This window comes from Emydura macquarii, unplaced genomic scaffold, assembly GCF_026122565.2.
Source record: "Emydura macquarii macquarii isolate MOO-44397 ecotype Brisbane River unplaced genomic scaffold, CSIRO-AGI_Emac_v2 contig_450, whole genome shotgun sequence".
NCBI lineage: Eukaryota > Metazoa > Chordata > Testudines > Chelidae > Emydura > Emydura macquarii.
This window is the reverse complement of record NW_027130587.1, coordinates 5,596,545-5,623,322: the sequence shown is the minus strand read 5'-3', so window position 1 is coordinate 5,623,322 and position 26,778 is coordinate 5,596,545. Positions and strand designations below refer to the sequence as shown.

The following is a 26,778-nucleotide window of genomic DNA, read 5'->3' as shown; positions in this document are numbered from 1 at the left end:
AGGTACTAAATTTGATTTGATTTTGATGACTAACAACAATTCAGTTCCAGGGTTCTGGGAATAGATAGTTACTGCCAAACCACAATAAATGCTTTGTCTGGAACTCATGGAATAGTAACATAGCTATGGAGGGTGTGTCCTTGTCTTTCAGTCCATCTGAATAAATTTTAAGAGTCCTTGGATGAATTCCACAAACTTTGTAAAGAAACAGGCTTTTCATTTCTCTGGATAAGGAAGGATGGGATAGTGGAGCTCAGCAAAACAGATGGCTTTGTATTATGCTCCTGTTTGGGAGTTAATCAAGCCAAATTCCCTACCTGCCCTGAAACAATGCTCTATTAAATGTGAGGCATGCTTGAGAGAGCTCACATTACCTTTTTGCTGTGCCGAGTTGATGGAATTTATCTGCTTTCATGGAGTTAAGTGTAAGTACAAACTTACTACTGGAGAGAAAGAGAGAATTATCTTCCTTTGCTAGGTAGATCTGGGATAATATCACTCAACTAAGCAAAGCATTCTGTTTTGGGATAGTTTGTATGAAATAAATTGACAAGTTGTCAATTTGTTTGACTATGAGCAAAACAATCCACATGGTGGAGTTCCATGAGGGGGATAATCCATTCTTAGCTTTCCCTTTCCAAACAAGATATGTACTTTAAAAAAAAAATGTTTTCAGTTTGCAGCATCTATAATGTTGAGAAATAGAGGGCTGTCTTTCACAACAAATGTACTGAATGGAAAGGGGACAGAGTGCAAACAAAAATCAAACAGCAAATTCTCAAGGGAAAATAACTTACATTTTATAAACATCTTTCCCTTGGCAAGAGGATGCAATATTATTTGCCTTTCATAGTCCCTGGATTTGAGCAAGATGATCTAGCTGCAATTGTTTTCCTCCCTGCACACCCCCTTCATACTCCTGCAGCCAGACTTGAGCACTATCACAAGCAATATCTTAACTTTTTGGAATTGGATAGAAAGACTTGTTAGGATAAAGATTGCCATTTACTTCTTATCAGAATACAAGTCTATTTGCTTCACATATTGGAGAAAAAAAAAGTAGGGGACATTAAATGCAGATTCCATAAGTGAACTATTTCATAGATCCCTGTTCCCACCACTTTCTAACAATTTCCAAAAGCATGTCTTATCCATGTAACAGAACAGGTGACATGGACACATCATGCAAGTGCTTTAGAGATTCATAAACTTTATGTGCAGGCTGGATCTATTTTTTAAAGCTCTTTATGGAAAAGGATAAGAACCTTTTAAAATGAGTGAATTTAAAAAAGTGACCAGGCCCTTAATTTCTGCACCAAAAAAATATGATTAAATACAGATTAAATACAGATTAAAAAACAGATGAGTGTTTTATTAGAAAATACGTTCCTGTTCTCTTCATCTAATGCCACACCTGCCCAGGAGGCAGCTAAAGTTATTCAAATTCCTAGACTTACAGGCAAGTCTTGAGATAGCACTTCATCAGACGTCAGTAGTGGGTTCTCATAAGTCTTAAATTGTGCATATACTTTACTTTCCCAAACTGAAATGTTTGTGGACTGGCATGTTTCAAAAAAGAAGATTAATTCCTGTTTTCTGGATTGGGCAAATCCCATAATGAATGACGTACTTGATCTCCCTCACTTCAGTATTTCTTCCAGCATTAGGTAATAATTGACATCTCTTCCCTGTCTCTGCTCTCATTTAGCAAGTTGATAATGCTTTTGAAATATTTCACAAATTCCATGCGGACATCCTCAGGATCTTCTTCCAGGCTGGAGTATATTAATTTCAGTTTGTTCAATGGTGAAGCTTTGAAGTTACACAAAAACAATTAAAAATAAAGGTGACTACATTCATTTTAACACAAATGCATTTACAGTTTTCTAGAGTTCACAGGACTGTTTACACTATACAAAGCATTTAGAAATCCAGATGCATTAAGATACTGCTGTCCAGCATAACATGTAACATTTAAGAAGTGATGCATCATCATCAGTAATACAATAAACTAAGTTCGTTGATGGATAAATCCTTTGAAAAACTGAAAGGATAGATTTTGTTATATTTAGACAAAAAGTAAAATTCAGCCAATAAGTAGGAATTTTAATCAATTAATTTCAGATATTCTTTAATCGCTTTATAATTTCAAAGTATTTTTACATTTAAATCCTAACCATGTTCCGAACAAGTAGATCTACCCATTATGATTCAACTATTCAAATCATAGATTGTCTGTGAACACTCAAACTCAGAAAAAATTTAGATAAGCAGTAATAAGGGGAAAAGTAAACACAGAAAGTGTATAGCACAGGTTAATGGAGGATCCATCTGCTTTAATGTGGGAATGGTTCTTGAAACTTTACCTTCCCAGTCAAATTATTCTATATGTTTTTTGTTGTGGGCATGCACAACACTTTCCAGGATTGCTTTTTAGTTTTTATTGTGCAGTATACACTTACAGCCTTTCCTTACAAGTTCTGATACTGTATAATTCTCTTTTATTTAGGTGTCATTTTCTGACATAAACAACGAGAGTCCTGTAGCACCTTAAAGACATAACAAATTTCTGCGGGCATAAGCTTTCGTGGGCTGCAACCCCCTTCATCAGATGCATGAAGTGGAAACCACAGATAGGAGGTGTGTATATATACAACCAAGGGTGAGAAACATAACACTTGCCTCCCCACTGTTATGTTTTTTTAAGGTGCTACAGGACTCTCATTTTTCTGTATACAGACTGATACAGCTACCCCTCTGGAAATTTTCTGACATGTTTTTCCTCCACATTTCTTCACGTTAACAATTTCTAGATGGCAACTCCTGTTGTAAAGCCAAATTAAAACAGGACCTTTTGATAAAATATCTGTCTCATAGATGTAGTCAGTTTCCTCCATCATAAAATCTGAGGACTGATTTTCATTTCACTTGCATTGGTGTAAGTCACAGCACTGCCACTGCAGTCAGTTATACTGGTGTAACACTAATATAAATGAAAACAGCATCAGGTCCCTAACTCTTCTCTTTGTTTCCACCTTCACTAGTGACATGGCAGTTTATTCTCATTTGGACTAAATGACCTCAATTTAGATATATGTAAAATTGAGCTCAGACACCTTTGTAAGCACAAGGCAGATAATCTCTTACTCCAATATGCTACTCCTGAGGTGCCTATAAAATGTGGATTTAAAATGCCTCTACACATGGTTGTTAAACAGAAGAAACTACAGAAAGACCATAGTAAAGTAAGAAACCCTCATGCAAGTGGTGAAGTGTTGTTTAGGATTTGCTGTCAGATCTATTCCTGGCTCAGCCATAGACTTGCTATATAGCCTTGGACAAATCACAAACTTTGTGCATTTGTTTTTCCCTCTGTGAAAAGGGGATATACTTACCTACCTACCTATCAACCAAGTAGGTTCTGACATTTAATTCATTCATGTTTACACTTTGAGATCCTCATGTGGAAGAAATTACAGACATGTAAAAGGTCATAAAGAGTCACCACTTTTGCAAGTTAAGCTGATAAACATAAACAGAGATTTTAAATTAACTGTTTCATCTTCTTACCCAAGGATAGGTTTTCTGTGTCCCCTGAACTGCCTGGCTTGTGGTGTGCAATTAGGAGACACTGACTGTCTAGTAACTGCTGCTGCTGCACAAAGCAGGAGTACCACATTTCAATTTCCTTCAAGTGACTGGGCAGTTCTGGGTTGAAGACTATTACAACACCATGGGAGTCTTTCATCACCGCTGGCCAGCAAGTTTCAAACCTTGAAAAGCAGGCAAATGGAAAATGATAAGGTTGGTAGATCTAAAAACGGCAACTGTTTTTACTTAATATTTACTTACAACTCCATATAGTTTGTGTTTTGTTTTCCTGAAACACAAATGCTTCAGTGTTTTTCCCTATACACATTAGGAAGCTTGCTGTTAATATGGCAAATTTCAAACACATTTTTGTCCTAGACAAACACCAATAAGCCTCAAATTTAGTCAGAGTTTTAGGCCAGAAGCAACCACTCATCAAATCTGGCCACCTGTATATATCACAGGCCACCCACACCACCAAGCACACATACACTAAACTCATCACAAGCAAACCCACTCAAATTTGTCCAGCTCTCTTAAATCTAATTAAGTTGTTTGTCCCCACAACTCCTATTGGAAAGCTGTTCTACAACCTCACTACTCAGATGGTTAAAACCTTCTAATTTCCAGCGTGAATTTGTTGATGAACATTTTATATCCATTTGTTCTTGGGACAACACTGTCCTTTAGCTTAGATAGCTAAATTTGTTCTACTGCACAACATAACATTTGGTGAAAGATGTGTTTAAATCCTTCTCCTAAAGAGCTGACTTCTGGAGCGGTCCCAGTCCTACAAATTAATTAGCTTAGGCAGACTCTTCCACCCACAGAGACCTACTGACTTCAAAAGGCATAAGTGTTTGGCCAGGTGGATCAGTTTAAGGGACTGGGGTCCCCCAAGTCATTTAAGTCCCAATCCCACATTCCGTGTACACCTAGAACTCCTGCCAATGGCTCCGGCACTCAGGGTCCAATGCTTGTGTTTGAACTGCCCCCATCTGGAGCTGGCAGCCTGGTGCTGAGCCGGCTCGATGGACTCATCCAAGCTGTGAGTGAGGCACCCCCCTGGTGGAGCACCCCGCAGGTCTGACTCCGGCCACACTATGGGGGCCATGGCCCCCTCCCATCCCCGTCAGTCCGTCACTGACTCCTGCTGAGCTCTTAAAGGTCACCGTCAACTTGATCGGATAACATTTTAGAAAGTGAGTCAGAAGTAGTTTCAGATTCTACACCTTGCCCTTGAATCCCTTGACGATTTATGGTTTTACAACGAAGTTTTCCTTTTTTCAAAGTTTTTTTTAAATTGATGATGTCTAAAGTATTTTAGTACTTTAAGAGAAAGGGAGGCAACCTTGTCTCATCTTCATCTGGTATAATATTCTAAGTGTGTGTAATGGCACCCACTGCTACAGGAATGGAACTGCCATACCTGGTCATATCAACAGTCTATCTTCATCTAGTATCTTGTCTGATAGTGACCAGTACCAAATGCCTCAGAGGAAGGTGTAAGAAACTTTATAATGAGGTAATCTACCCAAAAGGGAAGATTCTTCCTCATTTTAAGGAAGCAATAGTTGTTTATGCCCTGAAAAATGAGAATTTATATCCCATAGAAATTGAAAAAATGCATGTTAAAATAATACATACGCAGTTGTGTAGCTGTGCTGGTCCCAGGATATTAGAGAGACAAGATAGGTGAAGAAGAGCTCTGTGTAAGCTCTGTGTTGTCTCTCTCACCAACAGAAGTTGGTCCAATAAAAGATATTATCTCACTCAACTTGTTAAAATAATGTGAGGTGTCAAGAACACTAAAACTGACTTACTTTTGATCACCGCTACAATCCCACAGCTCAAATCGACACTTTGCCCCTTTACTGTTACCGTTCATACTTGGCTTTTCGTATTCCAGAATCCTACAAACAGAAATGGATTTAGGGAATGACATGATTCTACAAGGCCGTGTTGGAAAGAGCACGACACCCCTGGAGGGAGCCATTTGTACAGGTCTCCTTTCAGCAGGCATGGTGCAGGCTTCACTCACCTCACTCCTTGAGTTGGGACGTAGCTGCCGCCAATGCCTTCTGTGCTCTCTGATAGAAAGTTTGCCAATACCGATTTTCCCGACTGCCAGAAATGGGAGCAAAAGCCATCCGTGTTAATAAAAACCACCCATACAGCAGGGCTGCGTATAGCCCTCCATCCCCAGTGCCCTGATCTCTGCAGTTTGGAGCAGGATTTGTGAAGGGGGGGGGCTACTGCTATGTTCTCAGGGGTGGGGGCCCATAGGATCTTTGTGGGCTCCCAGCTGGGCGGTTCACGGGGAGGGGGAGACACACATAAGGCCTTGTGGGCCCCCCAGTTTGGCTAGTCATCTGAGGCACATACAAGGCTCAGGAGTGTGTGTGTGGGGGGGGGGGACTGAGGGGGGAGCAGCTCGGGTGCTCGTATGAGGCACATCCGAGGCTCAGGGGTGGGGGGCTCCGACACACACTGGGCTGCTCGGGGGCGGCACACGGGATCGAGGAGGCTACCCGAGGCCTTTGCTCAGCCGCCGGACCGGGCCCGGCCCCGCGCTCACCTCACTGGGGCCCACGAACAGGATCTTGGCCTTCAGCATCCCGCTCGCTCCGCCGGCGGCCTAGGGTGGGCCGCGCCCGCGCAGCCCCGGATTTTCCTGTCAGCCGGCCCTGGTCTCGGCGGCGCCCTAGCAACACGGCGCCGTTGTCAAGGGCGGAGGGACGCCTCCCTGAGATTGGAGCGGACCTGGGAGCAGGCAAGGGCTGCAGGGCGCGCCCTGCTGCACATGCCCTTCCCCACAGGTTCTTTCGCCCCCTTCTATCTCTCCCTCCTCCCCCCCCCCCAGCTCGCCCCCGGACCCTCCTTCCCTTGTTTTTAGCTGCTCCCCCGCAGATCTCACTCCAGCTCCTTAGTTTCTGCTCTCTCTAGTTGTCAGTGCCCCAGGTAAGCGTCGCACAGAAACTTGCACTGCAGATAACACCCTGGGTTGCAGTTGGCCCCCTTCGTTATTTCTCCCTGCCCTAGGTGCGGACACTGTGAACTGGCAATAGAACACATTGTCCCATTGTGATTTAGCCTGTCAGTTTAAAAACAAAACAAACCAAAACACTAAAGCAAAAATCGAACCTTTTCATCCCAAACAATCCACACCTGATACGCACCAAAACAACCAAAGAGGTGAATTACAACCTGTACAGTTATTTTGGTGCAAATTTGCCTCTAGAACACCAGGCCCTACAGTGAGGTCAGGAAATTTGCTTACTTTCCTCACAAGGTTATTCAACATTTTCCCGACTTTATAGAATTAGACTCTGTCACAGAGTCTCAAAAAATGGCTCAGTGGTAAGGGCACTACTAGCCAGAGACTGGAGAAACCAGGTTTCAGTTTCTTTTCTGCTCTGCCACAGACTTCCTTTGAACCTTGCACAAGTCAGTTAGAACAAAATCCACAGTGGTATTTAGGCTCCTAATTTGCACTGAAATACAAGGAAACTAGGAATCTAAACCTAAACAGCTTTGTGAATCTGAGACTACTCCACTGTAGAAGTGAGACTAACAATAATTCCATGAGGATAAATACATTAGTTGATTGTGAATCACTCAGTTGCTACCTATCTGAATGATATGCATACCTAAAATATATAGATGGACCTGAGAAAATATATAGATGGACCTGCTGTAGTTTTCAGAACACATGAATCTTGTGATACTTATTAACTACAGAATTTCCTGAAGCTACCAGCATGAGCACTGATGAGGCAAATTCTGAAAGCTTCCTATTAAGGCTTTTTAGAGGGAGCAGGAAACCTTTTAAAAGCTCAGCATATAGGTAAAAACATCTGGCAGCCAGATGGATTGCTTAGGAGCTGTTAGTGCCCAGGTACAGTAACAGTTTAAGACAAGCTTTTAAATGGGGCCTTTAGGTGCTTCCATAATATAAATGTTTATTAATGCTACTAATAAATGTGAAACAGAATTGTTTTGTTCCCACTGAGAAGGTAGAGTGTTTCCATCAACCTGCAGACTTATTTGCTGTCTCACTCACTACATAAAGTGATTTAGGATTGTTTAATGAACCCCAGGAGCATAGGTGTAATTTATATTATGTTTAAAGGATCAGAAATAATCCATTCTTTCCAGGACAAATTATGAGAGCGCAAGGTAATGCAAGAAAGCCAGCTATACTTAGCATCAATCAGATATTTGATTCTGTTATAGCAGATTGGGATGTATTTTTCTGCTTTTGGAATCCTACAGCCATGTCATACCAATTTCACACATAACAGATCAATTTGTAATTAATTCATTGTGCTACAAGACTATATGCCATAGGCCAGATCTGCTTGCTTTCAGAAAAAAGACCAGAGTAACCAAAAGAAAGAAAGTTAGGACAATTTTGCACTTATGATTTGGCATGTGTAACCATTGTAATATCTAGCAGTGCACAAAGAAAAATGTGATATAATGGGTTCTAACATGGACAACAGTGCAGAAGAGACAAAAATCTGAACAAGAGGTAACAATAAAACCTAACTACTGGTTAAAAGTAAGAGGGCTGTTTTCACATCTATCCAAAAAGCAATTGTGATCTTCATAATCAAATGAGTTTTGAGATGATATAAAGTCTGTGTATCGATCACTAGGGAGTAAGGGGATCATATCTTATTATTTTTCAGAAGTGTCTATGTGACTTGAACTCTTAAGTGCCTATGTCATTTTTTAAAATAGAAATTAGGCTCCCAATTCACGTAGGTGCTTTTGAAAATGTTAACCTAAATCAATCAAATGAGTTTTAACAATTTAAGACATTCAAGTATTTTGTTTTTCAGATTAACTTCTGATATATTTCCCCCTATAATCCTTAATCTTTTAAATTGCTGGTTCAAAAGCAGTCTGATTTAGAAGTGACCAAATGTTGTTACAATCTGATGGCTGGCTGTTTGATGTTCTCCATTGGATTCTCAGCAGGCAGGTGTCCACATCTCTGTGTTTGTGTGTGTGTGTGTGTGTGTGTCTCTCTCACACATACACACCCTCTATCTGCAACTGGTAACTTCTGCCCCTGAGTAAGGTTTAATGGAAACTGTCCTATTTTCTTCACCCTAGAGATGGCTCTAAGAGGTCAGATTGAAGCACAGTGGTGGTTGCAGTGTTGCTGCCTGAATTACGGGTAGAAGATTTTAGTCTGCAAAGGTCAAATAGGACAGCATGGTTTACTAAGAACATCACTAAGGTGTGACATGTCAATCTTTTTTGGGAGAGCAAATGTTTCCTTTAGCACATGCATATCATCCAGTCCTTTAGAGAGTGATATTTTTTTAGCTTGTCATAATTTTTTGCCTAATGCAATACTTAAAACCTTCCTAAGAAAACAGTTAAAAAAAACCTTTAACAAGATTTTGTGTGGCAGCACTGTTTTTGCCTGATGTACTATAGCAATATTTTGAACATTAGAAAATATTCTGAAATTGAATGACAAAGAATAGAATCCTGTTTATATAACTCATGCCATAGAATGTGCTCACCCTTGGGAATATTTCTATCTGGACAAAGTCTCACATTTGTTGTATGCAGTATGAAATTTACTGCATATGTGCAGAACCAGTCATTGGGAATACGAGGGAGACAGACGTTACATTTTCATTTTCTTGTTTGTCCCAGGGGGAAGGACACAGAATGCAATGTGTTTAAGGATAGAAGTAGGTATTATTCCACACTGAAGCGTCTTACTGATAAAGGAGAAAATCAATTAATATTTGTGCAAGTCACAAGAACACCACCATTTTGCATATGTAGTTTCTGCTCAAGAAGCCCAGGACAGGGATGGCACAGCTATTGCAGGTCAGGTTTGAGGTGCATTGGCAGTTAAATGGTCAGGACAGACTGAGGTAGCAGGGGGAACTGCAGATGAGTTTTGAGGTGTATTGACAGAGCTGTGGGGATGGCCCAAGACCAGAACAGGGAGTTCATACAGCAGCTAGCACAAAGAGGTCCTGGTCTATGATTGGGGCTCTTAGGTGCTATGATAATGCAAATCATAATTAACTGCAGTGTAGGGAAGCTTGCAAAATGCTAATAAGCATTATGCTTGGTTCTGTCCTCTACCATGATTTGAGCCTCTCTCTTTAGCGTAAAGGGGCACAAAGAAAACACCAGTAGTCAGTTAATGGTACTGTATCTCTTTTTCAGCAAACATTTGTGAAGCAGTAGTGTTTAAAATCTGAACAGCTTTACCTTAAAAAAAAAACAAAAAAACAACTAACAGAACAACCTGTTATGTTGTTCCATTCCTCACATTTAAACAGATTGCATCCCTTGCCTCACTGTAAGCTTTGGCAGAGAAATCCAAGTAGCCAAAGTATTTCTCTGTTTAATGCAGTGAATTAGAAGCAGAAAGACTAAGACAAAATCTGCATCCCAGCTACACACTGCAGACCCAATAATTTCTGTGGGTTGCTATATTGGATGGGGACAGAATTTGGCTCCCGGAGTTTAAATTTAAGTTAAAGCTGCAAATAAAATAGACACTAGTAGTTCTGCTTGTAGAGCGAGTGCTGAGATCACATTCATTCTATGGAGCATGAGTAGCACCTAGTGGCAAAATGTGCCAATCCATTCCCTCATTTTGTTTCCTTTCTCAAATAAGTGTGTTGAGTAAGACTGGGCATGATTGACAGTTTTGACTTGAGAGGCCAGAATTTACACTCTACAGGGATTTACCTTTTTCCCCTCCACCCCTCACCATGTTCTGTTTTCTGTTAGAAGTGGTAAGTGAAATATGAAACTTCATTCCTCCCTTCCCCCCAACCCTCCTTTCACATTTCTGGCTTACATGGGAAGTTGTTTCAGTCCATCAAGGTCTGTAAGTGGGTGGGCCATGCTCTGCCTGGCCTAGTGCTTCCAGCTGAGAGAACTCCAATCTCCTTATGGAATCTGTGATTTTAAAGGATCAAGCTGATCATCTGGTGGAGGTTGGTGACCTTGGTGCATTTGATAATGGTGTGTTAACTTGCCTGTGTTAAGGCGGAACAACCTGATATGTTCCAAGAAGTAACATTTGTGAAGATCAGTAAGATGTGATATACACAGTTATTGACTGTAGCCTTCTGGGGCAGCTAATTCATCAAAGAGGCTCCCCTGACAAAGGGGCATTTGAGAAGAAAATACCCTTAAATTTTTACTGTGTTAACAAAAGAGCTGCTTGGAAAGTGTTCCTAACTCCCTCTACCCCCTGAAAGTTGGAAATTTTTTTTAGCAAAAATATATATATTTCAGGCAAAACACAGAATATTTTGATGTGGAAATACAGCCATGATGTCTCATAGGAGTTGTAGTTCAGCTGCCTCATATTCCCATTATCTTCTGCAAACTGGGTAGATTGCATCTGCCATGATGCACAATGGTCTCCCTTCTTGCATGTCTGAGAGTGCCCACGTTTACTAAACTGACAGCATACTATGAAGGTTATTTATTCAGGGGGCCCAAATCCAGAATGACTGCACTGAAATCAAGGGGAAAAAATTCCATTAATGTCAGTGGACCAGGGTCCTAAGGCCTTTGCTTGTGAAATGGATTGCTGGCAGGAAAGAGGGTTTGTCTTGTGGATTGGAAGGTTTTTTCTCTTTTCTGTTTTCTTGAGTTATCATTGTATAACTTTGGCGCTTAGCACCAAACAAGAGTTTCTAAATCCTGCATGCCTTTCGAGCATCACACTTCCACTAAGGTCCCTGGGCCTAGTCGCATCTCTTCTTGGATGTCCCAGTCATCTTAAGCTAAGGGCTAAATTAACACCTGCTAGCGCTCCACTGAAGACAATAGAGTGACTCTAGCAATAAATATGGCTCAGAGTCCAAAGCCAAGTTATCTTCCTTCCCTCTTTCCTTCTTTTCTCTATTACTATCAACAATTCCACTAAACTAATGTTGAGCAGTGGAAGGACCCAATTCCTCTACCCCACTCTATAACCTCAGCTTTTATTTTAAAAACACATTTCTAGCCTTTTTCATAACACAGAACTTTCCAAACAAACATGTAAGGAAGGATAAATGTTTCTTATTTTTCTTAAAATCACCTGGGAGATCATATCAGCTCCTTAGAAGTAAGAAAGGGAAAACACAACAGGAACTACAAGCACTTACCAGCTGGAAACAAGAAGGCTGAAGCAAATAATCAGCTACAAAATGATTACTTTAGTTTAGAGAGAGAGTTGTGTGTGTATCTTTGTATCAAATTTAGAGAGCCAGCCACACCCTCTTTCTGCCCTGAAAAGTGTGCTGGTAAAGTGTACTGTAAGAGAGTACCCTAGAGAAGGAAGATTTAGGAGAAGCTGGGCTGTTATTAATGAAAGTGCTGCTGTGATCATGCTTATATTGTTACTGTATCCTACAACTAATTTGAGTTCTAGCTGTTTTGATTTAGCCTTTGAGACCTACAGGGTCCATAGTTATAGGTATCTCGATTTTTTTAATGTCCTCTTTCTCCTTTTTGATTCTGTCCTCCCCCCCGATCTCCACTCATAACTGTATGGTGGCTGCTCCCTGAGCTAGGGACACCATAAGCTTCTTGTTTGCTACCAGCACTGGCTAATTAGCTGAAGTGCTAATGTGGTTTCCAGATATGAGAGGGACAGTTCAGTTGATGGCAGTCAGCACAAGGAGTACAAAAAGAGGAACCTTGACTTCCTAACTCTGTCCTTATCCCCTTCAAAGGCAACAATAGTACCCCTGGGAGAAGAGAAAATGGAGACAATGTGGGAAGCAGGCAACTCAGTGGCAGATACCTCCCATCCTCAGAGGAAAAGAAGAAGCAGAAAATGAGTGATAAAAAACCAAAGAGGGGATCGGTGCAGAGCAGCAACCAGCAAAGAGATATAGGAGGAACAAGCAGAAACAATAGAATGCCAAGGGGATGGAGAAATAAGAATTTGGAGATCAAAGGGTATTGCAAGAACAGAAAAAAGGAAGACAAGACAAAGTAATATGGAAGGGGTAGAATAAAAGAGAAGGGTCAAATAAGAAAGACAAAGAATGAGGAGGGGAGATGCTGCTTCTGAAAGGGAGAAAAAGAGAAACTGAGGCTAGGAGGACTAGGAAAATGAGACAAAATGGCGTACAGAAAAGCAAAATTAATCAGAAAAGAAGAAAGGGACAAAGAAATGAAAGAAGGGTAAAGGTAAGAAAAGATGATAACTTGTAGTTTATGTCAAAAATATAAAGTAACTTGGTACAGTTATACATTAAAACCTAATACTAAAAGTGGGCAGTATATATATGTGTGTGCGTATTCTCTCAGAATAGGTTTTATTTTATAGGTCACCTCCATTTAAGAGGAGGAATGGTATCATGGGTAAAGCATAGGACTGGGAATCAGGGGTAAGCATCTTTACTCTGCCTCTAAGAGACACAGCACAGAATTCACAGCTGTTGGAGGGAGACTAATGTTGCTTTACCCTCTTGGCTATGGACTGCGCTGAGGTCTGTAAGTTATGACAACTGCCTGTAATTACCATATGGGCTGCAGCACTGCCTGGAATCTCCACAGTGCTGCCTACTATCACCCTGGTACTCAGCTCTGCTCATCCGTCCTTCCTAAACCAGGGATTGTGAGGGGGTCCTCAGAGCAAAGACGGTTGTCTTTCTCAGTTCCTGCATGCAGGGAATCTTCCTCCCCATGAGGCAGAACTGGGATTTTAGGATTCCTTTATGATGCTCCAGCCCTTCTGCTCTGCATAAAGGGGCTAGAGTAACAATGTGGAGTTCTAAATTCTGTTCTGGCTGTGCTGTAGAATCCCTGCACTTCCTTGGATGAGTCATTTAGGCCAAAACTTTCCAAATCTGGGTGTTTTAATTAAGGCATTTAATAGCTTAGCCATCCATTTAGATGCTTAACTTTTAGGCCCCCAAGTTTCAAAATGTTGGCCTTAACCTCTTTGTGCTTGCCTTCCCCTTGAAAAACGGGGACAATAATGTTTTTAATTCCCCAGGAGCTTGGTTCATTTGTAAATTTTGTTGAATGTCTTATCTGGAAAGTATTACTTAATATGAAGTATTTACATATTAATATACTGTACTTACATAATCACGTACCATCAAGGTTCACAATGCCTTCAGTGCCCGACAGAGGACCTTTTGCATATTCTGTATGTGAGCCTTGCACTTCTGGGCACATGGGTAGCGATACAAGGAAGCATGTAGAGCTCTGCATTTTGAAACATTATGAGGAATGTCCTAGAAATTCAAAAAGAGAAACAGAGCTATTTAAAAAAGGTTAAGTTTACTGCAGAATGATGATTGCATAATATTAAATGGTACGCTAGTCAGTTTTTCTTCAGTAATTTGAAATCCTACATCTCTTTCATCCTTGGCTTGCCTAGTGCTGTTGCCTTGAGCTATATTATACTTTATTGAAATGCTACATTTTAGTTTTCATCTTAATTAGCAGAACTCCAGCCTTAGATGGATTACTACAATTACTTTCTCTTTTTCCCTTATAAGTTCAGAAATATTATCTGTCACTTGTAAGAACATAAAGAATAGAGCTGGAAGCATTCCAAATTCATACTTTAAGTAGTCAAAGATTTAATGGAGTCCTCAGTCATAAAATCTTTAATTTGAACTGGTCCTTTCGATTCCCAGTTCCTAAATTCATTATGTTTACATCCAGGGATTTCTTATTATCCAAGTATGTATGGAGACATGTTATTTCCCTAAATACATATGTCTGTATGCTGTGTAGACATCAGTGGATTATCCTTAACCTCCTTAGGTTGACAACTGCTGCCCCAGTATAAAAGGGAGCAGCCCAGCTGATTCTGGGCTGACCACTGAGGAGGAAGGACACTTGGTGGAGGCTCCAAGCTGGAAGATGCTTCAGCCCCCAGCTGAGGGAGCCAGAGGCCTCAGAGACCCATTGCCCACTGCCCAGAGCGAGATGTTCAAGGAGCTACCGACACCAGGGAACCCGAAGGCCCCGACAAGACCTGCTCGACAGTGTCAGGAGGCACGGTAGGAAGTGGCCCAGGGGGATGGTGTGAGTGGTATCACCTGCCCAAGACAGGTCAGTATGTTGCAGTGGGATCCCCGCTGGCCAGGATGGTGGCCATCCTGTCATGAACAGGGTCTTGGGCTGGGATGTGATGTAGTTGGGCAGGCCTGTGTCTCCCTGGCCCCCTTCCCACTCCCCTTGGGGTGACAGCAACCCTCCTACCTGAGCTTCAGACTGCAGGGGTGCGCAAACCCCTGCCGTAGCTACAGACTGTTTGCCTGCCCAGCCCTGACCGGAGGGCCAGGGTGATAGCTTGTGGGCCGCTAGGCCTCACAGCCCTGACCGGAGGGCCAGGGCGATAGCCTGTGGGCCGCTAGGCCTCACAGCCCTGACCGGAGGGCCAGGGCGATAGCCTGTGGGCCGCTAGGCCTCACAGCCCTGACCGGAGGGCCAGGGCGATAGCCTGTGGGCCGCTAGGCCTCACAGCCCTGACCGGAGGGCCAGGGCGATAGCCTGTGGGCCGCTAGGCCTCACAGCCCTGACCGGAGGGCCAGGGCGATAGCCTGTGGGCCGCTAGGCCTCACAGCCCTGACCTGCCCTAGGGGGTGGCCACTCTGATTTGGACACTTGATTTAGCCAGGACCAGTCTGGTAGACTGCACCTGCAGAGACGCCCTGCTCTCTTTTCACCCCTGAAACCTCCCCAGTGGGGGGACGGGGTGGGCTTACCCAGCGCCATGGACCACTTTCGGTTGGTGAGAGAGAAAAGCTTTCAAGCTACACAGAGCTCCTTTTTGGCCAGACTAAAAGAAGAGCTCTGTGTAGCTCGAAAGCATCTCTCTCTCACCAACAGAAGCTGGTCCTTTAAAAGATATTACCTCCCCCACCTTGTCTCTCTAAAGTCTTAATGAAGCTGCTGTCTTCTGTGCATATAGATCAGTCTCCAATAAATGTTATTGGGATTATACAAAACAACACAGATTGTATTCAGTAGGTTCTTCCATAGAATTTGTCTCTAAACAGTTTAGTTGCTGTAAGTTAATACACAAATTATATAGTGTGTCAGTTAAGGCAGCACCATATATAACGCAAAACCTAAAAAGCAAGGAAAGAAAAAGTTGAGATTTCCCACACAACTATACATACCCTATACTCGTCTAGTCAGAGACATGCATTCACCAATAGTACAACCACTATACACCACAGAAAACATGCTACAACCTTAACTTTCCCTTTGGAAATAGAGAGCTGGGGAGATGGAGAGGAGGATCTGCAGGGAGAAATTGTAGATACAACCAGTTTGCGGGCAGGATGCGCAGACTAAGGTTTGCTTGGTGTTCCTTAAGTCAAGAAAAAACACAAACAAACACACACACTTCCAGAACCCAAAAGGCTGGGTGAGTAGGAGGGGAAAATGTTTTGGACACTGACCTGTTATGTGTGCTGTGTTTGAGAGCAGAGTGGGGATTAACTGAATAGTAATCAAGGTGGTACTAATAAACATGTATATGTAACTTGAGAAATACCTGGCTCCAGTTGTGTTATAAGAGGTTTAGTACTTTATACCTCCAATGACTCTTGCTGTATTTGGCACCTCAGTTGACATTTTATTGCTTCCATGTATTATCTGGGTAGTGTTAAAGAAAGGGAGGCTTACAAGATGGCAGACGTAGAGCCAGATAATGAGATATGATGCACTTAGCATTATACTGGGGTTAGTTAAATGCTTTCTCTACAAAGGGTAAATGCTGTAAAATGCATATAAAGGTAGATTAATAAATCTGGAAAATATTCTCTTAAAAAAATCTCCAGAGCTTTCAGCCTAATGCACAGCTGTAGTGAAAATACTGAATGGGATGCTAGGTTGCATTACTGTAGGAACAGAATATAAATCAAATGAGGTGATATCGTTATTCCATAAAACGCTGGTGAGCTCTCATCCAGAGTACTGTATATGGGACCAATTGCTGTGTCTTAGAGGACTATAATTGCCCTTGAATGGATAAAGCAGAAAAAATAAGAATAATACCAGGTCTTTCAGCTGTAAATTATGAAGCTAGACTGGGGAGGTTTGGCATATTCTTGTTCGAAATGAGATCTTGCTGTGACTCAGCCAATGGTTTTAGAATAATGAAGAAGATTAATCAGGATTAATCAAATTGATTCAGAGGAAGTCCACGAAAACAAGAGAGCTTAATTTGAAAATTAGGAGCATGGGAAAAGGGTGTGTGGAGACGTTCTGGCTAAACTGTTTCAAAATTCATATGGAATAAGTTACCAAAAGGGTCCTGTGACTGAAGGAGCACAAATGTCTTAGGCCACAGCTAGATAGAATTGCACAGGGAATGGGATGGTGATATTTGACTAGCTGCTGGCTGTGTTTGTCAAGAATACACATGAATGCTGATAACTATTATGTGGAGGTGGGTGTTTGGCAATAGGGGCTGGGGAGAAAATGCGGGTTCTGGAGCTTGGGACATAAGGAAGATAGAGAAGTCTATGTGGGGTTGGTGTCTGCAGCAAGAAAGCACCACCTGGCAAAGGGTTGGCACTGTGGGAGGAAACCAGCTTTCAGGGAAGACAGGAAAGGATGTCAGGAACTGGGGAGGGGAGGAAGGAGGGAAAGAGTCTGTGTGTGGGTGAAGGAGTTCTGGGCTGGAATCTTTGAGAGAAAGGTGATTTGTCTCTATATTTGCCTCAAATCCCTGCTCAACAAACAACAAAACTACTTCTGCAAGGCCCTCAAAGAGAAAACATGGATGATGAAAACTGGGACTTTCAAAAGAGCCTACAAGAGTTAGGCACTCAGCTCCCTAATGAATTTGTGTGCCGAATTCCCTTTGGCTCCTTTGACAATCCCAGCCTAATGCATTTTCTATGCTATTTCGTTCCTTTAGATTTTTCTAGGGCACTTTGTCTTATTTGCATGTCTTCTATTTTGACTGTCCATGTCTTGGAGAGTTTACAGGCTTCATGTTTATGCCTTGCACAATACTAAGCAGGTGGTCAGGACTTCACAACTAAATATTAATATAATTTAATGAATAACTGATGACAGGGCATGTGGTTTTTATCTGGGGTATGTAATAAGGCATAAAGCCAAAGGCCAAATACATTGGCACTAGAGAATTGAGGTTGTTTCTAATTGCTGCACTCTGGGAAAAGTTATCCCAATTGGAAAAAGTATATAAATGATGCTTTGCATGATACAAAAATAGTAAGAAGTCACATATGTTCCACTGCCCACAGAGATTGTCCTAAAAATTACATGGGTTGGCTGTTAGCAAACATCCCATTGATTTCTTGAAACTGCCAATATTCCATTTGAATTATGCTTCAGCATAAATATTGTCGAGTTTTTTACCTTTACTGCTGGTAGCTCTTTCACGTGTACTTTGTAAACTCAAAATGGCTAAGAACATAAAAATTGGATGGTAGCAAATGGCAAATCCCAGGGAAGACTGAACTTGGTGATATTCTAAAAAAACCCAACAACAACAAAAAAACCCACTTCTCATCTATGCTTGTAGCTGTTTCCCTTGTTTCAGGGTGACTCAATAGATATTCAGAATGACAATCCTGGAATCCTGTTATATAGATTGTTCAGATAGAAGGCCAGACATGGAACTTCTCATTCAAGCAAAACTCCCCTCTGAGGTCAATAAGAGTTTCTCCTGAGAATGACTTCAGGATCAGGCCCACAGTATACTATGTACAGTAAGAGTAGTAGGAAATAATACAGTACACTAAGTGTACTGTAATAACCCTGGTAATCTTGCAGCCTAATTTATCATAGAATCTTCCTAAACTCCTAATGCTACCAAACTTTCATCCATCTACTTTAATTGTCGGATGATACTTGAGTGGACCATTTCTGTCATTTAATAAAGCCCTTCCGTATTGGAAGGGCTTTATCCCAAGCATTTTTGGTTTTAGATTGGATTCTTATCTGACTCCTTTCTAACTTCAAAATGACTCTCGATACTTCTAAATCTCCATAAGGTTTTATCAAGTGAAACAAGGCTGTTTTTGCTTTGCTCTCTTTCTAGTATCTACATGGGAAAATTTGCTGACAATGCGAGGGGCAACCGCTATAAAGCTTATTCACAATGCTTTCCAGGCTCTCCAGCAAAATCCAAACTCCCCCAGGTAGTCAGTGACTTTTATGGTCCTAGGAAGGATAGAAAACATCTGAGTGTAACTCTTGAAATTCTGGGGCCACATTCTGCTCTCACAGCATTGTAAATGAGGAATGGCCCCACTGAAGTCAATAGACTTGAAGGGGACAGTGAGTTCAGAATATGGCCCCGTCTTTCATTCTGTTCTTGCTGTTCTTCTCTCAATCTTCTGTACTGTTGGTTTTTCCAGTATGCATCTCCCCTCCTCTTCTTGAACAGAGGTAGTTAAATAGTTCCAAATAATATATTTAGCCCTGCTTGCGTAAGCGTATGTTTCATCTACATGTTTATTATTACTCTTAAAAAATGTGTAGCTTTATCTCCTGTAATATAGTGTGTCTGGTTTATAAGAACAGAACTGTTCATATTTCAGGGCTTCTCTCCTCAAAGTTAGTCTCCCTGATAAATTGAATGAATTATATTTTTGTTGGCTGTCTTCATTGCCTCCATCACTGTGTTTCCAATTTATCAACATAGTTTTGAGAAATTGTTAGGCTATGTTGCACTCGTAAGCACCATGGGGAGAAAAAATATTCATTTATTACTGCTATTGCGTGTGATTACATTATGCATATCCAAAGGACTAAAAATGAAATGTCATATTTAATTCTCTCCATACAGGAGATGATATTACTCTCTCCTTTCCAAAAACTTCCAGGAAGATAGTTCTTCAGTCCCATCTTAGATCAGCCATAGAGCAAAGAGGAGAAGTATGACTTTGAGATTAGTGCAATGGTAATAGGAGTCAGGTAATCCAAGTTCTATTCTTTGTTCAGCCTCTATCTCTCTGTGACTTTGGGCAAAGTCACTTGGCTTCTCTGTCTCAATTTCTCAATCTGTAAAATGGAGATAATACTAGCTTACTGTAGAAAGCTAATGTCATAATTTGCCAGACTCTTGCCTTCTGGAATACTTACCATGGCACAGCAAGGAGAGGGGAAGTCCCAAGGTCCTGTACTAAGACCAGTGTTTAATATATTTATTCATGGTCTTGAAAAGTCAGTGGCCAAATATGCAGATGACAAAAAATTATTTAGGATAATAAATACTAGAAGACTGTGAGGAACGTCAGAGGGATCTAACAAAACCAGAGGGGAGGAAAACACAATGGCAGATGAAATTCAGTTTTAATAAGTGCACATTGGAAGGAATGATATGAACTATTCATCCACGTTGCTGGGGTCTAACGATTTGGTAAAGAGACCTCAGTGTATTTGTGACTAGTGGAATGAAGACACCTACTCATTGTTCAGTGCTGTTGTGAAAAAGACAAGGAAAACGTTAGGATGTATCCATAATGGAATATAAAATAATGAGATGATTATTCCATTATATAAAGCTATTAATAAAACACCTCCATCTTGAATACTGTGTTCTTTGATATGGGATGACCAGAATGGTCTATAGTTGGTAAATATCTATAGCTGGTATAAGTGAGAGGACAGTCAGACCCTGGGAACTTCAAAGTCAAGAGCTGTCAGTCTGGTATCTTTCATGAACAGTAAAGCCAGTTTTTAAAACAGTTGTTAATTTGTTTCTGGTCACCTAAACAGTTTACTTGTGGCCAATACACCTCTTCTGTCAAAACCTAAACTTCCAAAGCTACCTTGAGAACTTGCTCATTCATGGAGAGAGTTAAATATGGCAGCCATGAGTAATGTGTAGTGGTTCTGATGGGTTGTAAAAAAAAGTCTTGCCTATGTATCTATCACTGTTATGAACATTAATGCATATAGAACAGATGACTAGGCCATTTGATTCTGTAATGAGACTGCCATCCATCCACAGTTTAAAGCAAGAATCATACATTATTTTTCATAAATAATGGTTTCACCCTGTTTCCCAGACCGTCTTTGATTCTATGTAGCTTAATGTTCCCAGGTTTAGTTCTCTGGACAGCATTGTTTCAACTGATGATAAGAAGTTCAGTAGTAGATGCATAGATGCATATTCTGTCTGCAATAAGATTTATTGACCTGAATAAATACTAACTAAATTGATACCAAATTCTATACATAATACATTTTTAAGGTCAGAGGGGACCATTATGATCTAGTCTGGCCTTCACCCAGTGATTCCTTTATCAAGCCCATAACTTCTGGTTGAACTAGAGCAGAGTTTTTAGAGAAACAACAAATTTTAAACGTAAAGAGTTCAAGTGACAGAATATACATCATCTCTAGGTAAATTATTTGAGTGGTTAACTACATTCACTGATTAAAAATGTGTCCTTTATTTGTAGTCTGAATTTATCTAGTTTCAGCTTCCAGCCATTGGATATTTATCTTCAGGTATAATGAATCTTAATATTAATGAGCTAGAAGTGTGCAATATTGCATTACTATATTATAAGAAAGATTACCTGCTGTGTTACCTTATTAAACTATCTTAAAAGCATGGGAACATAGGAATTGCCACACCAGATGAGACCAATCATCCTTCTAGTTTAATATCCTGCCTGACAGCATCAGATACTTCAAACAAAGGTGGCTGGATTCCTGTAGTGGACAACTATGGAACAATTTATCCATAAAAGAAGTTTCTTCCTAAATCCAGGGAAACAAGGCAGGGGAGGTAATATTTTTTATTAGAGAAACTACTGTTTGGTGAAAGACAAGTTTCCAGCTCTACAGAATTCGTTTTCTTAAAGTCTTCAACCTGAAAAGAAACCTGCTTAACACCATCAAAAGATGAGCCTGGGAGCTTAAATACATAACTCTGCTAGACACCAGAAATCATGGATCCTGGTTTTATGTCTCACTACAACAATCTATAATCCACTAACTCTCCTTGTCCTATGATTGCAGAGGTGTTAATTGCCCACTTCATTTTGAATTGCAACATGTATTAACTCCTTATGATTAATAATCTGTTCCACCTTGTTTTTAGCTGTGATATTGAGTACCTTTCCTAGACCTGAAGAAGAGCTCTGTGGACTTTGAAAGCTTGTTTCTTTCACCATCAGAAGTTGGTCCAATAAAAGATATCTCAACCACAGCATCACTCACATCCTGGGACAAACAGGGTTACAAAAACATTTCTAATTCCACACAGTTAGTGACTGGTTTGTGTTCTGCCCTGAAATGTTAGTTTATATATTGGGTAGTGTGCGGCTGAGTTTGTTCTGAGAATTGAGAGGGGGAAAATAATCCCTAATGTGCTTCACAAAAATGCTGAAGTTAATGGGACGCTTGTGGTGGTAAGCATTATGATCTGTCAGCACATATTTACAGCATCTGACTTCGGCTATAAAGTCTTCAGCACAGGACCTCTTGTCCATATGTCTATACGAATGATAAATACTCAGAGGAGATTCTCCAGTGTCTAGCACCAGATTCTTAGTCTTAACCCAAAGGCCAGTTCTACTGTGCTGCACCTGAGGTAGATTTCAACAGACAATATTCTGAGGGTTTTCCTCAACCAGTGGAAGGAAGTTTACTGTGACTCACATTTAATGCCTTGCCAATGTGCACTAAAATCTCAAGGTGCTTGATCAGAAGCAAATCATGAAGGATGTTTACAAACATCTCTATTTTAAACAGGAAAAGACGGAGGAAGGGCTCGATGGCCAAAATGTACAGCTGGCCTGACAGAGGCAAGCCCTGATGCACTCCGCATCCAAAGCTGACAGGTTCAGTCAGGGTCCAGTTGAGTCTGAGCAAACACTCCATGGAAGCGTACAGCACCTGGAGAAAACCCATAAACTGGGGCCCAAAACTGAACACCTGCAGGGTGTTTAGGAGATACCCATGGTCCATCCTGTCAAACGCCTTCTCCTGATCCAGGGACAGGAGGGCGAACGACAGACCATCCTTAAGCCCAAGCTTAAGGAGATCCCAGACCATATAAAAGTTGTCAAAGATGGTACGGCCCAGGATGGTGTAGGTATGGTCGAGATGGGCCACGTCTGCCATCATGGACCCCACCTGCAACGAGATGGCCTTCACTATGATTTTATAATCTGTGCTGAGGAGTGAGATGGGATGCCTGTTCCTAAGGTCGTGGAGGTTCCCTTTCTTTGGGAGCAAGGTGAGCACAGCTCAGCTGCACGAAATGGGGAGCTCTCCTCTCCCCAAAGACTTAGCCCAGACGGTGGTGAGGTCTGGGCTGAGGACATACCAGAACGTGGTAAAACTCCATGGTCGGCCTGTCCATGCCTGTAGACTTACTAGTGGGCATGAGACAGAGGGCTTCCGAGAACTCAGTCAGAGTGAAAGGAAGCTCCAGCCAGTCATGATAGCTTATGCCAACCGACAGGAGTTCATCCCAGAGCAACCTGCAGACATCAGTGTACGTTGGATCCGGGGAGAAGTGACTGGCGTAGAAGGCTCTGGCCCTCCTGCGCATCTCCACCGGATCCATGAGGAGGGTGCCGTCCTCTGTCAAAAGGCAGACAATGTGCTTTTTTTTTTTTTGCCCCCCTCTTTTTCTCCAGGGCCTAGAAGAAGCAGGAGCCATGATCTCTCCCATAGAAGATGGATGCAGGATTGAACGAAGGCAATCCAGACCCAAAGGCCTGTAAGGGAGGAGAGATCCCCATCTGCCACCACAAGGTCCTCCCTGGCAGCGGCAGAGGTGACAGTTGCTGTGGTGCTGACAGGGTGCGAATGACAAAGGGGTGGTGGGGACTCTGACCTGGGCCTCCTTGAGAAGGGACTCCAGGAGGGAGATGATGCGACCCTCATATGCTGCCTTGGCAGCCTCGGCCGGTGCCACCCTCCAGCAGAGGGCACAGTGAAAGGGTCTCGGCGGTTCTAGGCATCCCTCCTGCCAGGCCAGGGGGCAGTACCTCTGGATGTGCCCCGTGGCCTGGCAGAGGTAGCCCCAGGCTTCCCCCGAGGAAGGTACCGGGCCCCCTGATAGGGCACCAGAAACGATCCCTCCATGGCCTCACCCTCATACATGGCTGACAGCAGCTGGAGCTGCACCTGCCTGTGGAACTCTAGAAAGTGGCGGAGGGCAGGGTCCTTGCATCAGAATATGGTTAGCGGGGGACAAAAATTAGTTGGAACCAGGTCCTAGGATCCGGCTAAGCATGATACTGTTGCCAGGATGTACAGGAATGAAGGGGGGAGCTGGGTTTTTTTGGTGCACCAGGAGTAGCTAGGCTTGTTCTCCATTAGGCAGCGCAATTTGAGGGGTTGGTTAGATAATCAGGCTCTGGCCAGATCCAAGTAGATGCAACTGTTCTTTCCCTTGCACAGCTCAATTTCAGAGTGAGCCTCAGCACCTGTGTTGGTGTGTGTGTGTGTTAAGCTCTCTCTGAAAGTCTTTCACAAGGGAACTGCTGCAGCAATGGGGTCTATAGCAACGGCTTCGAAGGGTTAATGGAGGAAACCCCACGCCCCTTTTGACGGAACTGAACCAACCTCACCAAATTTGAAAAGGCATCCGGAGCTGCGTGTGTGCTTCGGGCGCGCAGAGCCAGTGCTGGACACGGGTCCCCTTGCTATGGAAGCAGCCGCCGCCGCCGCCAGGGTTTAGCTTGCAGAGACGGCTTGACTTCTCTTTCAAAACCAGGAGCAGGCAGTGTCCTGCGGGAAGGTCCTGCCCCCTGTAAGCCCCAATTCTCACGGACCCCCCAGTCTATTGGGATGTCACTGTGACTCTGAATTTTGGAGGCAAAGTCAGCCTCTTTGTACAGTTTGATTTAAGCAAAAATATTTATAGCCTTAAAGATGAAACTAGCTCTTTTTTTGTCCTGGTGGTGCTGTTTCTATGGATGTACGCTAGGGACTGGTTTCCTCTATCAATTCCCAGCATCAGCGCTGCAGCACAACTACCCGGAGCAGAGCTCGGGATCTCAGGGGAGCGGATTCACAAATCGCCGGTGAGTAAATTCAGTCTGTCTCTTCCAGCATCCGGCACCGTGCCTTTTGTCTCTTCCAGTACTTAGCAGCACGGCTGTAGCAATGGCAACTTCCATAAGCGGTGTAGTACTAACGTAGCTACCTTTATCAGTGAAATGTGAGCCCCCTTGAACTGAAACATTCTCCAGTAACTAACAACTAAAATGGGAAAACAGATTTTTATGGCTCTCCCCTCCTGCCTGCCACTTAAAATGCTGCTTTTGGTATTTCCCCAGCAAGCTGATTGATTGATTGGAAGTAGAGAGTAGAAACTCTTGTGACTTTAAAAAGCCCCCCCCCCCCTTTTTTTTTTCCGGACTAGCCAGTAGGAGGCATTCAATCCCAGAGGGAGCTCAGGAGGCTTTTATCGTGCTCACCAGAGACCCGAGAAGCTGGGCATGAGTTTATCTGATCGATATCATTCAACATGTACCAGAAAAGCCAAGTTCTTGTAAAAATCAGTCTTGCTAAAGGGTAATACCTGCACGAAGAGACAAGTTACCAAAGATTTAAATGGCCAAGGAATACAGGAGACTCTTCAGGGCTAACTTGACTCACCTTGTCATTCGTAAGCGCATTGTGCATTTTTATGCACACTAAGAAATTTCAGACTTGTTTGAATCAATTAATCTTTGCTTAGGAAGCACTAATTAAATTCAGGACTAGGTCCCTGTCAATAAGACTCCCTACCTTCCCCGAACCAGATATTGGAGAATTCTGAATGAAAAATAACCTCAAAAGGGTTTGGAATCCCAATCCTCTGATATCCTCAGACTATATCCACTAAGCTACATAGAATCTTAGCTTTAAAAATGACTGAAATTTAACATGTTGTGCCGGTAGAGGGAACCATTATAGTCCTGTGAATGCAACTAGATTTTTTTCTTTGTTGAGCTGAACCTTTTAATTACAGATTTTATACAAGGACTACAGCATTCAAAAGGGAATCAGTCTCTGGTTAAAATAAAACAGACTCTGAACCAGTTTCACATGCATTTAATATAAATCAGCCTTAATTATTATGTCTTTCTGCTTTAACAGAGAAAACAATTTAGATTTGTGTCCCTCCCACTTTCTCCCTGTACTTCTCTAGAGGTAAAACAGCTGCTCAAATGAATGAGTAGCTCTGTCCGGTAACACAAAGCAAAGTGGCTTAGGACTCTCTTTCAAAAGTATCTTGATTTTAAATCACTCTTTAAAATTCACTTTTGTATCTATTAACCCATTTAAAATCAGAGTGAGAGTGATGATCGTTCAGCATTTGTAAACCCTGTTTTTCCCTTAGCTGTGCCAGTGCAAATCCCTAGTGTGAATGAGTTATGCTGGTGTAGAAAGGAGCTCATACTAATGTAGCTTATCCTGGTTTAAAAGCAGGGTAGACAGCACCAGTGCAGCAATGTGACTACATTATAGGTTTGCATCAGTGCGCCAACACCCCCCCCCCCCCCAAAAAAAAAAAAAAAAAAAGGTGGTGACCCACATTTAAGCTAGTGTGTGGGAGAAAATTATGCCTTGCATAAAATATGTGAAAGTTTTGGGCCTGCCTATCAGATTGACACAGAAACCTGTTTGGGCGCAGAGTAGAGTGTGTAATCTCAGGATAGTGTAATGGTTAGAGCTTGAAATGGCAGAAACATGGCATAGTAATGGGGAAAAACCTATTCCAAGCAGCACCCATGCCATCTACCCTGTCCCCAAAGTGTGGCTGGCAGTGAGAACCATGTCTACCTTAGCAATACATTAACCTACATATTTTTGCTTGTAGCTACCATATTCACCTTTCTTCAGCTCACCAGTAGCCTTGCCTGATTCTCCTTTTCTTGACTTATTGTCCCAGCTCATCTGTTTCTTTGACTGTAAGCATGTCAGGGCGGGGAACATACGTTACTCTGTATTTGTAAATGTAAAATTTCAGAACTAATATAATATAAAATTATAGAACTTAATATGAGACCTGTTGCTCCACAACGTGACTCTCTAATATCCTGGGACCACCATGGCTGCAACTGCACTGCATAAAATGAATATAAATGATTTTTTAATAATGTTATGTGGAACTGTTCCAGAAATGAAGTATTCATCCAATGGGAAATGTTGACACTTCAAAACTAATTCCTGTTGGAAATTAGAACAGAATCGCAATATCAAAACATTTCATGC

The 26,778-nt window shown here is 42.0% G+C and overlaps 2 protein-coding genes across 3 annotated transcripts in view; one reads left to right on the top strand and one right to left on the bottom strand.

The window, feature by feature from the left end:
• Positions 1 to 1,345: 1,345 nt before the first annotated feature.
• Positions 1,346 to 6,402, bottom strand: IFT22 (intraflagellar transport 22). Its single transcript, XM_067537840.1, has 5 exons — positions 6,170 to 6,402; positions 5,633 to 5,715; positions 5,415 to 5,504; positions 3,571 to 3,773; positions 1,346 to 1,812 (listed from the first exon to the last, which is right to left on the bottom strand). Exons 1-5 carry the CDS (start codon positions 6,206 to 6,208, stop codon positions 1,664 to 1,666), a joined length of 564 nt encoding a protein of 187 aa, XP_067393941.1. The 5' UTR covers positions 6,209 to 6,402; the 3' UTR covers positions 1,346 to 1,663.
• Positions 6,403 to 24,198: 17,796 nt separating this feature from the next.
• COL26A1 (collagen type XXVI alpha 1 chain) overlaps positions 24,199 to 26,778 on the top strand; it is a 223,974-nt gene continuing 221,394 nt past the window's right edge. For both annotated transcript variants that reach the window (XM_067537838.1, XM_067537837.1), the window contains exon 1: positions 24,199 to 24,599. In XM_067537838.1, coding sequence (XP_067393939.1) covers positions 24,448 to 24,599 — 152 coding nt within the window. In that variant the 5' untranslated portion in view covers positions 24,199 to 24,447. The remainder of the gene's footprint in view (positions 24,600 to 26,778) is intronic.